Source organism: Natator depressus, chromosome 5 (assembly GCF_965152275.1).
Source record: "Natator depressus isolate rNatDep1 chromosome 5, rNatDep2.hap1, whole genome shotgun sequence".
Classification (NCBI taxonomy): Eukaryota; Metazoa; Chordata; order Testudines; family Cheloniidae; genus Natator; species Natator depressus.
Genome location: NC_134238.1, coordinates 34,470,997 through 34,488,221, shown reverse-complemented (window position 1 = coordinate 34,488,221; position 17,225 = coordinate 34,470,997). Strand labels below are relative to the sequence as shown.

Sequence of the window (17,225 nt, the reverse complement as noted above, 5' to 3'; positions counted from 1 at the left end):
CTGAGACTTTTTTCAAAGGTTTATAACTTGTTCAAATCTGGGTGGATTTTCGAAAGAACAGCAAAAGATGCCTCTCTGACACACAGGCCAAATTTTGAGTCTTTGTTTCAAAGCATAGGAATGCTAGAGTATCTCAAATAAAAGTTTACCAGAATTTTTATATGGCAAAACAACATATTATTCCCTAGACTCATTTTCAGAAATGGCTGAACTGTTTTGGCTGAAACATTAAAAAATGTTAGCCTAAGACAGACAACTGTCATGGAAAACTTCAGCCCAAACACTTGAAGTTTGGCAAAGTTAAAAGAAACTGAAAACAGGTTCTTATCATGGGAAATACAAGGCAACACTCATAATAGATGGTGATAACAGCTCCTCTTATAACATTAATAAGATTTTTAAATACCTCATTGGAACACACACAATTTTTTTTTAACCTCAAGAAGAATTAGACACTACTTTAAAGTTAATTTATAATGAGGGAGTATTTATACACACTCATCCAAGACAATGAGATTTGGTAGCAGGTCTGCCTGCCTCCTCGAGGAACAATAATTAGGCAGGACTGAAGACTTTGACAGTATGTCTCCAGTTCACAGTGGACATATCAGTTTGTAACATAGAGACCTTTATTGGTCTTCTCATAAGTGGACTTTGATGGATTAGATTTTTATCAGTAGAATGATGGAGTTAGAAGGGACTGCAAGGGTTATCTAGTCTAAACCCTGCCAAGATGCAGGATTTGTTGTGTCTAAACCAGTAGTTCCCAAACTGGGGTTCGCAAAATGTTACAGGGGGTTCTCGGAAAAAAATTCCCTAATGGCGGCCAGAGCTGTCCCTAGGAATCCCGGGCAGCACAGGGCCAGCAGCCCGGATTTCTAAGCAGATCAAAGCAAGCATATCTCACACTGAGGAGATTTAAAGTTCACAACTCCTTACACGAAATGGAAAGGGAGGTGGATATTTTTTTGCTGTTTTTAAAATTAAATAGGCAGCTAGTACTGCTTTTAAAATTATTATGAAGAATAGGTTTAAGCTTTGTTGTAATGTGCGTCGTTTGCCTGGACTGCTCAAGACCTGAATGCTTGTGTAGGAGGAACTCTTTGAGTTGGCTTCTTAAATACCTTCATGCTGTTTCACATCTGATACTCCTTGATGAAACATAGGAGCCTTGTCTTATAACTGGCTTATTCAAAGTGATACAAACTATGAAAGTGAGATCTTGGAAGAGTGTTGCTGTTTTCATAATGTAATAAAAATACTATAATGATAAATAATAATTAATAATAAATAGTGTGTAATAAGCATGTCATAAAAATAAATTTTATATTTCCAAGATCACTGCTTTTATAATTTATACTCAGGTAAAGGAGAAAATCCCTGGAAATACTGATTTTTAGGCGGGGGTTCGTGAGACTTGACATTTTAGTGAAAGGGGTTCACAGGTGGTTAAAGTTTGGGAACCACTGGTCTAAACCATGCAAGACAGATAGCTATCTAGCCTCCTTTTGAAAACCTCTAGTGAAGGAACCCCCCACAGCAGTCTGTTCCACTGGCCTACTGTTCTTATAGTTAGGAAGTTTTTCCTGAGTTTTAATCTAATCTAAATCTGCTATGCTGTAGTTTGAACTCATTGCCTCTTGTCCTGCCCTCTGTGGCAAAAGAGAATAACTTTTCTCCATCTTTTTTATGGCACCCTTTCAAGTATTTGAAGACCACTATCATACGCCCTTAATCTACTCTTTTCCAAACTAAACATACCCAGTTCCTTCAGCCTTTGCTCATATGGCTTACATTCCATCCCTTTGATCTTCTTTGTTGCTCACCTCTGGATACTTTCCAGTTTCTCCACATCCTTTCCTTTCTATACATTGGTGACCAAAATTGGACACAATAGTCCAGCTGAGGCCTAACTAACACTGACTAGTGTTGTACTGTTACCTTCTGTGACTTGCATGCTATGCTTCTGTTAATGCAACCTTAAATTGCATTTGCTTTTTTTGCAACAGAATCGCATTGCTGACTCATGTTGAGGTTGTGATCCACCACAACTCCCGGATCCTTATCAGCAGTGCTGGTGTCAAACCAGTTATTCCCCATTCTGTATTTGTGCATTTATTTATTCTTCCCTAAGTGTAGCACCTTACATTTGTCTTTGTTGAATTTCATTTTGTTGTCTATAGCCCAGTTCTCCAATTTATCAAGATCCCTCTGAAGTTTAGCTCTATCCTCCAAAGTGTTCACAGTCCTCCTCCAGCTTTGTGTCATCTGCAAACGTAGTCAATGTCAGTAAACATCAATCCACCATACACACAAACCAATGAAAAAATATTGCCATTGCAAATAACAGAAATTTACAGATAGACTTAGTAAGGAAATGTTTCTTGCGAACCTTAATTAGAGTTTGATTTAAGGATATTTATTTAATATATTTTGACATGTGATGTTGACAATTTGTGTTTTAACAGTTATAAAGCTTTAACTTTTTAAATCTCAGCATCTATTGTCATTAAGTAATTATTGGCTGATCCACCCATGATTTCCCATAGCTGTGCAAATTTAAATCAATAAAAATTAAAAAATGCTTCAGACCCAGACTTTTGTAAAACTGTAAAAATTTAAATCAATAACAATTTTAAAATGCTTAAAAATAAACATTGATATAATCTGTTGAAATTGTTTAAAAAATCAATTTCTGCCAAACCTACTCATGAGAGAGACCCAGCCTGCACAGACATAGTTATTAACATCCCCTGCTTTCAGCTTCCAGCCTAGTATACACTAGAATATGTTGTACCTGTTTTCCAACCACAATGCATCTGAACTAGTGCTAGCAATAGTCCTTGGCATTTATATTACTCTATCATGAAAACCTGCAGATACTCCCTCATGGTTGAGGCACATTTGTGAATGTGGAGAATCTTGCACCCACTGACTATGCCATGGATGCTCTTCTACGGATAGCTAAAAGTAACTTCACTTCCACAGCTATGCATTGAGCACATCTCACTGTCTCTAAAGTCACATGAAAACATTAAAAAAAAGTTTCTAAGTGGCCCTTTCCCCTCTAATCCACTCAAAGATTTTCTTCTCTGCATGAAAATGCCAGTCACAAGGGGAATTATTGAGTTTTCCACCATGTGTTATTCTTACTATTATTGCTGCTGCCACCCGACCATGGGACTCAACAACTGCCCCACACACTTAGTAATTAGGTTTGCCAACCCTCCAGGATTGTCAGCTTAATTTCAAATGAAAGATTATGTCAAGTGATGTCAGGAATAGGTCCAACCAAAATTGGCAACCCTACTGCTAATACTATAATTAATGGCCTCTAGAGGTATATCTTGACTAGGGCCTTGTCTTCACTATGAAATAAGGAATGTTCTAACGTGAGTTATCTAACAGCTTTTTTTGTTGTGGTGAAAACAATGCCTAGGATAAACAGCTGGGCTTTTGCGTGTTAACTAGTACATCCTAACATATTCTAGAACTCTAGTGTACCCAAGGAAAGTTTTACTTCAGCACAGAGCGAGCCTAGGCTTCCTGGGCTGATCTTAGAGGTGGCCAGGCTGGGCCCCCACTGAGGGTGTGATATTCAAGGGGGCGCTGCCCATGTTGGTACCTCACAGCCACCTGACCTGCCAACAGTCAATGGGGCTTAGAGGCAACCAGGCAGGTGCAGCAGCAGCTGAAGAGGGAGATGGACTGAGCTGCAGGGGGGCAGGTGGACCAGTCAGGTGCCTCCTCCGAAGCAAGGGTGCCCCTGCTGCCCTGCTCTACTGCCATCTGTATCTGCTGCTGCTCCTGTCCCCCTCCCCCTGCCCATGGAGCCATCCCTGGTCAAGCTGCTCAGGAGCTGGAACCTGGTTCCTGTCTGCTGCACAGTGTGTGTGTGTGCAGGGGTGTCTCCCTCCCTTTACCTGTATACCCAATTTCCGCTGAGCTGGGGTCGGGGACAGGGAGAGCGTGTTTGTGCTGGTGTCTCTGGATCTGAGGTGGAAGCTGCCAGCATTGCTGTTCAGGCTCCCTGATCATGCTGACATGATCAGTGATCACTCAGGCACACACTCTCTTCTCCCCAACACACACACACTGTCACACACATTCTCTCTCTCTCATACAAACTCCCCCCAACACACACTCATTCTTTCTCTCTCACACACACATTCCCCCAAAACTCAGCACTGGCCCCCCAGCCACTGCAAATTAAGCTGGGGGGGGGGGAGGAGGGGGAACAGCAGGGCCTAGAAGTGATGGGGGGGAGCTGTATGGGTCAGGGCAATGGAGGGGGGAGCCATGGGGTTGGGGCAATGGGGGAGTGGGGTGCTGGCAGGGGCCAGGGACATAGTTACTGGAACCAGGGGTGCTGCCACACACCCCTGGCTTGAAGTGGTTTCCATTATATACAAGGTTTATGGTTTGGTTTATAGTAGGGGTGCTAAGAGCCATTTAACATTGTTTTAGCACCCTGGCCGGGGCACCAAAATACATGTTTGCCCAGGGTACCCTTTTCACTAGGGCCAACCCTGTTCAGCTCTACCAGCTACCTTGTGCTTAAATACATTTTTACCTGTAGATTAAAAAAAAAAGACAGGGCATAAAGTGTGTGTGTGGGAAGGAGAACAAGGGCCCCTTAAAAATCAAGCTGGGCTGTGGAGCAGCACACTTTATATATTGTTTCAAAACGACTGCTAACAGAATGAGACAGATCTTCTCCCCCTTTTTTTCCAGACCATTAAGCACTGAGAAAAGCTGCTTTTTTTTCCAATAAAGTTAGCTCATTTCCGCTAATTTAACTTGTTGAAAACACCATGGTAGAGAGTTTAATGCCTTCAGCTTGACTTTAGCACGGCTAAAACTCAACCTTTCTACAATCGAGCTACAGGTGTCAAACTGCGTCTACACTGGCCGTAAGCATGGAGTGGGGTCCAGCGTAGGGTCCATCAAGTTAAACAGAGGCTTGAGCTAACCCGATCGAAATAAAACACCCTTCTCCCTAGTCTGCAGGAGGCAACAGAAAACAGGCGTTACGGTAGACACACCGCATGTGCGCGCCTGGACACAGCCCGGGGGCGCTGGGATTGGTGAAAGGTCTCAGCGCGGACGGGGGAGAAGTTGGTTTATTGCGCAAGTCACTCTGGGAGATATAGGCAGCCGCTCTCTGCTGCGATTTGCCCTCCCCTGGAAGAACCCGACGCAAGGCTCTCTGGGAGTTGTAGTCCGCAGCAGGCAAACGTTCCCTTCGGTCGCCTGAGACTCCCCTGCTTCGGAAAACTTCCGAGCCCATGCGCCCTATAGGCTCCAGTCCCACTCCCCGGCAGCCGCCCCGCCCTTCCTGTTTGTGCCGGCGAAGCATGGGGTTCAGGAGTCCGGCCGGGTGCGAAGGAGCTGCGGCGGAGGAGGCTAGGTCCCGGCTGCTGAAGGTACAGCTCTGTGCTGGGCCGGGCGCTGCCGCTCACGGGGAGGTCAGGCAGCCCTGGATCTGGGGCTCCCGCCTTGGGGGTGAGAAGAGCGCTGTAGAGGCGAACATCTTGTTAATGCTGGCCCCAGCCCTCCCCAGGGCTGGAATGTTGTTGGTACAAGCCGGTCTCGGGGCCCAGGGAGATAGGTGTGAGGAGCCTACGAGCTAGCTGTTTCCACATGCAGAGGAAAGGCAGGGAAAACACGAGGGATGAATTCCGAGCCCCACTGATGTTAATGGGAGTTTTTGCCATTGAGCTCAGGGGGGCCACGCTTTCAGCCTAGCTCTTTATTTCTCTTTCTTGGCTGCCGCGATTCAAGTGACGGCCACCTTTACTATTCAGAGTGAATATCTGACAATTATAGGTGAGAGATTATATCTTGTATCAAGTGGAAATGACAGCTAGGGAATAAAGCCTGGAAACTAAGTACTTATAAAAGAAGCAGTACTCCTCCTGAAGCCTTTTTAAACTGTAATGAACTAGGATATCGCCACAAAGTTGTGGAGAGTTATAGTTTTTATTGTTGTATGGTTTATAACTGACCGATTATAGAAAATTATAGATCTGGCTGCATTGATGATAGGTACAGCATGTATTGGTATGGTTATAAAGTGTTGCACTGCTTTGACCTGACTGATTTACACCATCTGATACATCTCTCTGTTATGGAACTGCCCCATTTTTCACATAGCCCTTTTTTGTGACAGCATTGTAGAGATCAGATGTGCTGTTGTAAAGAAAATGAATATAATTGTCCTCTTTATCGTATCATAATAAAACTAATTCTAAATATAACTGGTACAGCCAGCTTAAAGTGATTGATAACATCCTCTACTTCTCATGTAAGAACTGGATTGGAAAGTTTAAAGGAAGTGGGCTGTTCTGGAGCCTCCAGGTTGTGGCTAGTATATGGCTCTGTCTCACCTCAGACCCTAAAACAGAACACACATTGATGAGTTTAATTCAACCTTAGAATCCAGGTGCTCCCTGTTCTAGTATTCCCCTTCATCCTAATGAAGGAGTTGGTACAACTTTGAGTTAGGCCCCGGACAAGATAATTGTTTTTTAATTGAATGTAATTTGCAAAAATATTTGAAGATACTGTCCAGTAATATTTGCAAAAGCTTGAATTGTTTTCTGTAAATATTAAGTCATTTCCACATTCAAATTTTATTTTAGGTTAAGATATATTGGTTGACAACTGCTGTGTCTATTGATTTGTTTCAGATGCACTTACTTGGAGTCTGCACTGACTTTATTTAGTCTTGTCTTTCATCAATCCAGTATATTTTAGCAAGATAGTCAGCTTCTGTTTTGTGGTCAGTGAGATGGCATGAAGTGGTTTAGTTAAGAGTAGGAAAGATTCATCATTTTGTTGTTAGTTCAGTTTCCTTTGAGTAGATTGTGCTAATTTCAAATAAATATGGTCATTAACATTTAAAAACTACAGTTTTTCATTATAAAATGTTATAAAATGTTTAAATAAGTTTTATTTATGCAGGCTAGGCAGTCTATGGTTGGTTTGCAGCCAAATGAAAATACTGGTTAAAGAACTGAGTTTAGTGTGCTTAAACTGGTTTCCTAGCTAAATTGTTGAAATCCAACCAAACATTCTAGGGCCAAAGTATCAAGACACGCTTGCACTGTGTTAAAAAGACATGCCTTAAATAAGTTTTTAAAATGTAGTTCTGATATTTTAGCTTTGTTCATAATGGCTGGAGAAACCGTAGTGAGCCTTTTTACATTAGGGAGTGTTACAAAACTGTTGCTAACAACACACAGTTGCAAGAGCTTTTGTAACAGTGGAAACTAAAACACACCTCTCTGGCTCCAGCAGCTATTTTTCAACACTGAGTTTCACCAGTTACTCATGGGGGAATTCTGTGCCAAATTTATTTTTTTTAAAAGAACAGGAGTCCTTGTGGCACCTTATGCCACAAGGACTCCTGTTCTTTTTGCAGATACAGACTGTCAAGGTTCCTTCCCCACTCTGAACTCTAGGGTACAGATGTGGGGACCTGCATGAAAACCTCCTAAGCTTACTTTTACCAGCTTAGGTTAAAACTTCCCCAAGGTACAAACTATTTTACCCTTTGCCCTTGGACTTTCGCTGCCACCACCAAACGTTTAACTGGGTTTCTGGGAAAGTTGTTTGGAAACGTCTTTCCCCCCCAAAATCCTCCCAACCCTTGCACCCCACTTCCTGGGGAAGGTTTGGTAAAAATCCTCACCAGTTTGCATAGGTGACCACAGACCCAAACCCTTGGATCTTAAGAACAATGAAAAAGTATTCAGTTTCTGAAAAGAAGAATTTGAATAGAAGTAAAAAGAATCACCTCTGTAAAATCAGGATGGTAAATACCTTACAGGGTAATCAGATTCAAAACAGAGAATCCCTCTAGGCAAAACCTTAAGTTACAAAAATATACATTCCCTCCAGCACAGCTTATTTTACCAGCCATTAAACAAAAGGAAATCTAACGCATTTCTAGCTAGATTACTTACAGATCAGAAATGCAGCCTTATAGGAGTTGTAAGTCTGCATTTCTGATCTGTTCCCTGCAAAAGCATCACACAGACAGACCCCTTTGTCCGCCCCCACTCCAGATTTGAAAGTATCTTTTCCCTCATTGGTCATTTTGGGTCAGGTGCCAGTAAGGTTACCTTAGCTTCTTAACCCTTTACAGGTGAAAGTTTTGCCTCTGGCCAGGGGGGGATTTTATAGCACTGTATGCAGAAAGGTGGTTACCCTTCCCCGTATCCCCCTTTAGTCATCTCTTTTCCAAACTGAAAAGTCCCAGTCATATTAATCTCTCCTCATACAGCAGCTGTTCTGTACCCCTACTATTTTTTGTTGCCCTTTTCTGAACCTTTTCCATTTCCAATATTTCTTTTTTGAGATGGGATGACCACATCTGCATGCAGTATTAAAGATGTGGGCCTACCATGGATTTTTATAGAGGCAATGATATTTTCTGTCTTATTTTCTATCCTTTTTGTTAATGATTCCCAACATTGCTTTTTTGACTGCTGCTGCACATTGAGTGGATGTTTTCAGAGAACTATCCACCATGACTTCAAGATCTTTCTTGATCTAATTTAGACCCAATCATTTTATATGTATAGTTGGGATTGTTTTCCAGTGTGCATTACTTTGCATTTATCAACATGAAATTTCATCTGCCATTTTGTTGCCCAGTCACCCAGATGCTTACATCCCCTTCCCTTCCTCGCCAGCCCAGACACACTCACATGCTCCCCTCCAGAGGCCAGCTGTGCCCCCCCAGCCCAGACTTTCACAGAGCCTACTCTCCTAGAGCTCAGGGATCCAAAGGGAAAGCCTAATGCTGGGTCCTGGGCTTGCACAGAGTTTCCTTCATGCTGCCTCCTTCCTTCAGGGCATGCTGGGAACTGCAGCTGCTGGGAACCCTCCAGTTCCCTCCCCCAACCTTGTTTTCTATTTGCAAGCTGGGCTCTGCTGGGTCCAGTGGCCCCTAGTGGTGGGCAACAGTTCTGCAGACCATTTCTGGGGCAGGCAGGGGGGAGGAAATTCTGCAGGCCCAACAGTAATTTTTGCAAAATGGTGCAGTAGTACAGAATTCCCTCAGGAGTAACCCAGTGTTAATGAAATTTTGTTGTTAGAATTCTCCAAGGAAGACAGGGCCTTTAAGTCTAATTTTCCAATGTGTGGTTGTGTGACAGATTGGATGTCTATGTTCTAACAGTTGTGTCTGCTGTGGATAACATCTTAGGGAACAATATTACATGGTCTAGAGCAAGGCTGTAACTCTAGAAACCTGTAACCCTATAAACAGTTCTTTAAAATAGTTATCCAAGCCCTGCTACAAACAAAAGAAATTAGTACACAGACCTCTAACTGCGTCCCATGGGTGATATGGCTAAATTCATAAGATAGACAGACAAATCTCATGGTTCTGCCATTCATTGTGGAGAAGGCCAAACCATGTTAGAACTGTGTTCGCATACAGAATTCAAGGGTTTAGGTTTTAAAAAACCTAGCTGCTTTAAAAAAAAGACACCAATATATGATCGCTATTCTAGCATGATTTGGGTATTTCTAGCAGTCTGGCCCTGTCCACGCTGTTAGAAGCCAGTTTAGCTGGAATTGTATTTAAATCTATTTGAAGACATCGGCCCATCCTCTCCACCCATGTTGTGTGGGTGAAAAAGCTTGACTTCCTACACCTCAAGGAAATAAAGCACAATTGTATGACTAATATAGGACAAGTAGCAACTTCACCCGTGATATATTCATGGTAGAGAGTTATACATTTGCATTACAATGTAGGAATCTTTACATGAATCTCACTGGAGATCTTTTACCTGGTCAAGTGCTTTGTATTCATATATTCTAAGGCTTGAAAGGACCATTTTGATTATCTAATCTCAATTCCTATATAGCACAGGCCATAGAACTTCCCCAAAATAATTCCCAGAGCAGATCTTTAAGAAAAATATCCAATCAGTGACTGAGAATCCACCACAACCCTTGGTAAATTGTTCAAATGGTTAATTACCCTCGCTGTCAAAAATTGATGCCTTATTTTCAGTTTGAATTTGTCTAAAACTTCCAGCTGTTGGATTGTGTTGTACCTTTCTCTGCTAAATTGAAGAGTCCATTATTAAATATTTGTTCCCCAGGTAGATACTTGCAGACTGTCACCAAGTTACCCCTTAATCCTCTTTGTTAAGCTAAATAGATTGAGCTGCTTGAGTATCATGTTTTCTAATCATTTAATCATTCTCCGAGCTCTTCTCTGAAACCTCTTATTTATCAAGATCCTTTTTGAACTGAACTAGACACTGTATTTCGGCAGCAGTTTCACAAGTGCCAAATACAGAGGTAAAATAACCTCTCTCCTCCTACTTGAGATTCCCCTTTTCATGCATCCCAGGACAGTATTAGCTTATTTGGCCACAGCATCACACTGAAAAATCATGTTCAGCTGAATGACTATCTACCACAACCTGCAAATCTTTTTCAGAGTCACTGCTTCCCAGGATAGAGTCCCCTGTCCTGTAAGCAGGGCCTATATTCTTTGTTCCTAGATGTATATATTTACATTTAGCTCCTTATTGGATATGGACCAGAGGATTTCAGGGTGGGATTTTTCCAACAGCACTCAGTGTTGGCCTAACTTTATTGTAAAAGTCTGTGACTTCAATGGGAGTAGACTTCATTGGAAGTAGACTTCATTGGAAGAAGTTAGGCAGGTGTGAGTACTTTTCCGAATCCCAACTTTAAGTATCAAGTAAAGGGACATCCCTTAACTATAGTACTGAAGTTACCCTCAGGGGAGACCAACATTTCCATCCAAACCCAAATATTAACTTCATATGAGGGGGAAGTTCAACCTGTGGGAGAGGGAGATGTGGCCAGCCACTCCACCAACACTGCCTGCTGCAGGGAAGACAGAAAGCAATTAACTGAACCCAGGTGCAGTGCTTCTTCCCTCAGCCCTCCAAGTAGCATTGTAGGCTAAGGAGAATGTTTATTGCAGCCTTCCTCTCCCAGCCCCTTTCTTCTCCTAGTTCCTACCAGTGGCTGCAGTGACATGCCAGAAGAGAGAAGGGATGGCAGAAAACAAATCCCTGGGGATGAGAGGATAGAGAATAGAAGACCTAGAAAGAAGGGCAGAATGTGGATGGTGGGCAAATAGAGGACCTGGAGAGAAGAGCGATTTTTGAAGGAGGGGAAGAACTCAAGATACCAGGGGCTGGGGGAGTAGATAGATACAGTGATTATAATTGTTAGGTGTTCAGATTATGGACACACACAAAAACCTATGTTAAAAGATTAAGGTACAAAATCAAGCACTCAAGTCTCTCCCTTCCCCCCAGCCAACCCCATCTGCCCACAGTCCCCATGTTCAATGGTTCCCAGGCTCCCTCCTTGGTCTTCTTGTTGAATCTCACTGTGGCTCCCTGCAGGCTCCTTGTCCCAGTGCGTTCTCCCTGCCTCCACCCCTTTAGTCCAACTCTTAACCTCACTGCATTTGAATCAGGCACCCTCCTCCAGACTGCCTGTGCCCTGCAAAAGCACAGAAGACCCGAACGCCCTGAGGCCAGGCTCTGGCACTGAGAGCAACATGGCCCATAGCAGCATGGAGCTGCAGTTACAGAGGAAGTTCTCCTGCTCAGCCTCAGGCTGGACCATGCCCACTACAGGCAGACCCTTCAGAGAATTTAGCTGTGAAGCTTTAACAAGTCTCTGCTCATGAGATTTTTTTTTTCCCCCCTAAGGCTTATAACTTGGCCAAACTTGTGTGACTTTTCACAGGGATGGCAAGAGTTACATCCCTGAAACAGACCATTCTCCTTCCCTCCCCTGCCAAAATTCAAGTCCCTGCTCCAAAGCATGGGGATGTAGAGCTTGTATAAAAAGGAAAACATTTTCCCTTAGCTTCATTTTTGAAAACAGCTGAACTGTTTGTGAATTTCAGTCAAAAGCCTTCAGTCTGCAAAAGCACACTCCACATGGGAAATTTCAGTCTAAATAATTAAAGTCTGGATGTTATAAGCAACTGAAAATAGGATCTTATAATAGGAATAGTTGGGCAACCTTAATAGATGGTGCTACCAGCCCATCTATTATATAGTGATTACAAAGAATCCAGCAGAGGTGGGGATGGCATTGGAGGGGGGTGAGAAGCAAGGACCTAGGGGGAGCAGTAGATCTTGATGGGGAAACGATCAAGGACCTTGGCAAAGAAGGTACAGAGGGATAACCAGGAACCCAGAGCATACTACTGGCAGCAGAGGAGTGGGGAAGTCGGAGGGGGGATCCAGAGGAAGACTACCAAGGACCTGGGTGAGGGGGGGCAGTTTGAGGGTCACCAAATATTCAGAAAATGAGAGGAGAGATTGTAAATATGAGGCTGTGGGAAATGAGAATAGAGAGAAATGGTTGAGGGTGAGAGACAAAATAGTAGAGGACAGAAGATGGGGACATGGAAAGGTTTTTATTTATAGAAAATTTGCTTTTAAATGTTAGGATAAACTTATCCTTCAATGTCCTGGATAACTCCATCTCTTCCTGCTTCTGTCTTTTAGCATATCATTCCCATCCACTTTACCAATTACTGTAGTTTTGTGGCTGTTTGTCCACTTGTCCCATAAGTGCATTCAAGCCATACTGTCTCCTGAAGACCAGGCATGTGTGGAATGCCTACATGAAGCTTGCCAGTTAGATCTTCTACTCATTTATTTTTCCAATACAAAAAAGCTAGCTGTGTGTAAGTTCACTGATATTGCCCAGTCTTTCCTCCTCTTGGTTACTGCTTGGTTGCTGTCATAGCACCTTGTCTGTAAGCTCACTGGGGTAGGGAAACAGGTCTTTGTACTGGCAGGTGCCTAGCATGCTTGTGAGTGCTATTAAAATAAGTTTCTTTATTGGATGTAAAGGTGGCTTGGCTGTGTTCAGCAGCTTTTAAGATTCGGTCATTCATCCATGATTTGCTCTGATGGATGGTAAATGTATCAACTTCTCCTTATTATGGCAAGAGGGAAGAGATTTTATGCTTGTACTGAAAGATTTTCTTGACAATTTTGCTTTACCAGTTTCACAGCCTTAGGCCTGATTTGTTGGGGGGCAGGGGACAACTTCACACCTTCTGTGGGCACTTCATATCACCTTCATTTAGTTATCAAGTGTTGATACATACTGTTTCTAGTCTTTGTTCTTAGCCCAGTCCAGATGTGACCTACAGAAAACTAACAGTTGTTAGCTAGAGAAATTGCAGACAACCCATTTCACCTTGGTTAGCTATTAACCTAAAAGCGGTGTTGATCTAAAGTTGGGGGAAAATGGCTTTTGTGCCTTTTCTGCTGGTTTAGGATGCCTCAAGATGGCCTAAAAGGGTTGTGTTTTCTGTATCATTTTTCCATTACAAATATAATGTTGACAAAAGTCACAAGTCAGGCCCCTGAATTATGGGTTGGGGGGATGTGGAGTTCAATCCCCACCTCTGTTCACCATACCTAATCTCAGCCTGGGAAGCTACGTGGTCTGAGACTTTGGCTTGGCTAGGAAAAGTGGTCAAGTTTAGGTTCTTTTAGCCAACATACTACCAAAGCCCAAACTTTTTCTTACTGTAGATGTAGGGTAATACCTTTGTAGCACAGTTGAACTGGTTAATGCTTTTGTAGCTTATCCATGGCATTGAGGAAATTAACTTCAAATATTTAAGATTACCCCTCCATTTTGAAAGGCAGTCCTAGGATACTTTAGATTGTAAACTTTCCCAGGTATTTCTGTAGAGTATAATTCTCACACACAAGCACAATTTTTAGAGATTTTACTGTATCCTCAGACAACCCAACAGGTTTTTTTTTATCTGCAACATCTATCTCCAACCACAAGTTCACACATCATACACTTTTGCCATGTACCCTTCCTGAAGTGAGACTTTCACAATGTAGCGTGCTCTCTATTAATTGCTAGCTTCTTGACAGCTAAACTTGGGTTATCTACACTAGCATTTGTCAGTAAAACTTAAGTTGCTCAGCAGTGTGAAAAAACTACACCTCTGACTGACAAATTACATTGAAAGAAGTGCCAGTGTGGACAGCACTATGTCAGCAGCAGATGCTCTCCTGCCAACACAGCTACTGCCACTTGTTGGGGATGGTTTAATTATGCTGATGGAAGAGCTCTCTCCTGCTAGCATAGAGCAACTACACTGGAGATCTTACATGCTGCAAGGTCTCTAGTTTAGATGTAGCCTTAGATTAGATTGAAGGCTGGGGAGGAGACAGATACTGGACACTCAGAATGGGAGTAATGTTTTTTCTTAAGTGCCTTGCCTGTTCATGGGAACTAAAAAAAAATGGATTTGCAACATGCTTTGAGATTCTTGGCTGGAAGGCCCTAAATAGAGGGCTGTGCTCCACCAGGATTTCTGATCTTCATTTTGGGAATATACAAGAAATCTTTGTGCACTGTTGTCTTGGAAAGACTTTTAGGATGTATTTTCTGGGAAGTTTGCAATAGTGGAATGAAACAAAGCATTTAGTCCACCAAATGGGATAAACTCGGTTCTCAGTTACATGGCTGCAAACTGGAAGTAGTTTCATTGAAATCAGTGAATTTACTTCAGTTACACCAGTGTAAGCTTGAGAACAGAAGTTAGTCCCATGTTATGAAGGTTTGAATAGGACAGAAGCTTAGAAGGAAGTCACCTTATTTAACATTAATTTGAATGCTCTGGGTCTGATTTTCATTTGTGATCAGCGTAGCCTGGGAAAGATGAGGAATGGTGGCTGTGGCCCCTGGATTCTGAGGCCAGCTAAGGAGGGACCAGTCTAGTCCTCCACAAGGGTGCTTTAATTTATGCATGGCTGTTCCAGCAGCTGGAGAATATTGATCTTCTGGCTGCATCCCTACACTGGAAGCAGTAGCATGCTGTAGAGACACTATGCCTGCTATCTACCACCAACCAAGTTCCTTTTATGAAAGGGGAATTTCCAGGTAGCTTGTTAAGTTGGCTTTCTGGCTGCCTTGTACCACCTGGCCTCTGTATGCATGCAGGCTTCTGCCCATGCCAAAGTTGTAACAGGACCAGGACCTTAATTACTAATTATAATACTCTTGTTTCACTTGTTTAGGTCAGAATAATTTACAGGATCTAGAAGAAATGCATTCTTCAAATATGGAAGAGGATACCAAACCTCTCCTGATCCCTGTTGGAGGTGATGAAAGAGATTATGGAATTATGAACATTCAGTTTGATCCAGCAGACCTAAAATGCAAGAGGTATGGGGCACTCTAACCTTATACAGTGATCATGATAGTGACTTGTCTTATCTTTACCTTTAAAAGAATAATTCAATAAAGATAGAAGCCAAACCTTTTTGGTCTGGTTATTTTAATAACTAAAAATCCTACTGTGTGTCATTTGGTGTTATTTTTAAATACCTCCTAAGTTATAAATATTTATCCTTTTCTAAGAATAGATGTCTCTATTGAGTTGGCCAAAAACTTGACAATTCAGGGAGGGTAGTGCAGGATTCCTGTCCTTTTCTATGTGAGAACTTGTTAGAAAAGATATTGGTCGCTTTCCAAATCTATCTTAAACTGAATAGATCTAGTGAGTACATATTGATTCCTATGTCTAGGAAGATTTTTAATCTTATAAAATTTAAAACCTCAGACTTAAATGGTGCGAGTATGCAAGAGATTGCATGGCTGTGTGCATACAGGTATATAAATAAATGCTGTGTGTGTATATATGAATTCATAGGCACATACAAGTTTAAATACGCATGAGTGTGCATGTAGGAAGGGAACCCACTGTGACATCCTGCTTGGAGGGCCTCCAAAAATCATTATGCTTCAGAAATAGGGAATCCTGCAGCATTTTTAGGGAAGTGATGGCAGCATGTCAGCTATACTTAGTACAATTATAGGGGGGCTTGTAACACATTAAGGCTGTCTGACACATCCCCATTTTAAGACTTTTCAGTCGTTTACAATTTTGCCAAACAAGTCAGGCTGAAATTTTCCATGCTGGGTGTCCAATTGCCTCAGGCTGAATTTTTTGGAAAATAAAAATGTTGAAACTTTTGAATTGGAGATGTGGGGGGAATGGAGACAGGACTGACAAAGAGCTGGAGTGCAGAGGGAGAACTGGGACTGGCTGGACAAGGGGACTGGAACTAAGGTGTGGGGACAATTGTCATGCCCACTGGTCTGAGCAATAGCAGTCAGAGGGTGGGAACCACATCAAAGGTTGGAGCCAAGGGTCAGGAACCAGGAGTTTGCTCTTGGACTCCTGACCCCAGCTCTATCTGAGAGGCTGGCAGGCGAGTCCACATCATTGCACATATACTTCCTGGAATTCCTCCTGAGCTAAAATAAGGCACCTGGACCCATCAGGGGCCACAAGGGAAGCCTTCCAAGGTGTTCATCTCCATAGGGTCTAAGTGACGATGCATACTGCCCTATCATGGCTGCCAGGTTGTGGCATGGAGGTGTTGGCAATCCTGCAGACCCCAGCTTCTAGCCCCTATAGAACCTAACAAGGACACTGGAGTTTGGAGAAGCGGCCCAGGAAGAGACATTGGGACTAGTTATCTGTGTGGACAAGCAATATGGGTAGAGGGGGTATGTGATGGGAGGTCGGGGGAAGACGGGATGTCAGTGGTGGGGCCAGAGACATATCAGATAGGAACTAAGGGCAGGGAGAACTGGAACTGGCTGGTCAAGTAGATTGGGACTGGAAATGTGTGGAGTAGGACTTGGACAGGGAGCTGGAGGGGTGAGATTAGTACAATCAAGGAGACCAGGATGAGAAGCCTGGGGCAGGGGTCCTATGGAGGGAGGCAAGGGGGAGTATGTGATCATGTAATTAAACTATCATAATCCATACACACAAGTGGGGCTGAATTAAGGATGCACAGAGCATTAATTCTGGCATTTCCTAACTTTTGAGTGCTTGACTTTGCAACCTTAGTAATATTCTTTTAGCATAGAGTGTGTATAATTTCCTATGTCCTTAAAAGTGCAAACTAAAAAAACAAATTGCATTATATGGCATCATATTCACACTCACATGGTCAGCAGCAGGGTCAGAATCTTTAGATCCACCACACAGACCTTTGCCACTTGGGCTAACAGAGTAACTGGTAGCAGTAATAGGTTTCAGAGTAGCTGCCGTGTTAGTCTGTATTCGCAAAAAGAAAAACGAGTACTTGTGGCACCTTAGAGACTAACCAATTTATTTGAGCATAAGCTTTTGT

At 42.7% G+C, this 17,225-nt stretch overlaps 1 protein-coding gene across 2 annotated transcripts in view; it reads left to right on the top strand.

Annotated features, from left to right (window-relative positions):
• SLC38A9 (solute carrier family 38 member 9) overlaps positions 1-17,225 on the top strand; it is a 78,346-nt gene that overhangs the window by 3,913 nt on the left and 57,208 nt on the right. The window contains exons 1-2 of one of the 2 annotated variants that reach the window (XM_074953948.1): positions 5,225-5,426; positions 15,093-15,240. In XM_074953948.1, coding sequence (XP_074810049.1) covers positions 15,122-15,240 — 119 coding nt within the window. In that variant the 5' untranslated portion in view covers positions 5,225-5,426; positions 15,093-15,121. Of the gene's footprint in view, positions 1-5,224; positions 5,427-15,092; positions 15,241-17,225 lie in introns of those variants that run through there. The other variant, XM_074953949.1, reaches the window with a different exon arrangement.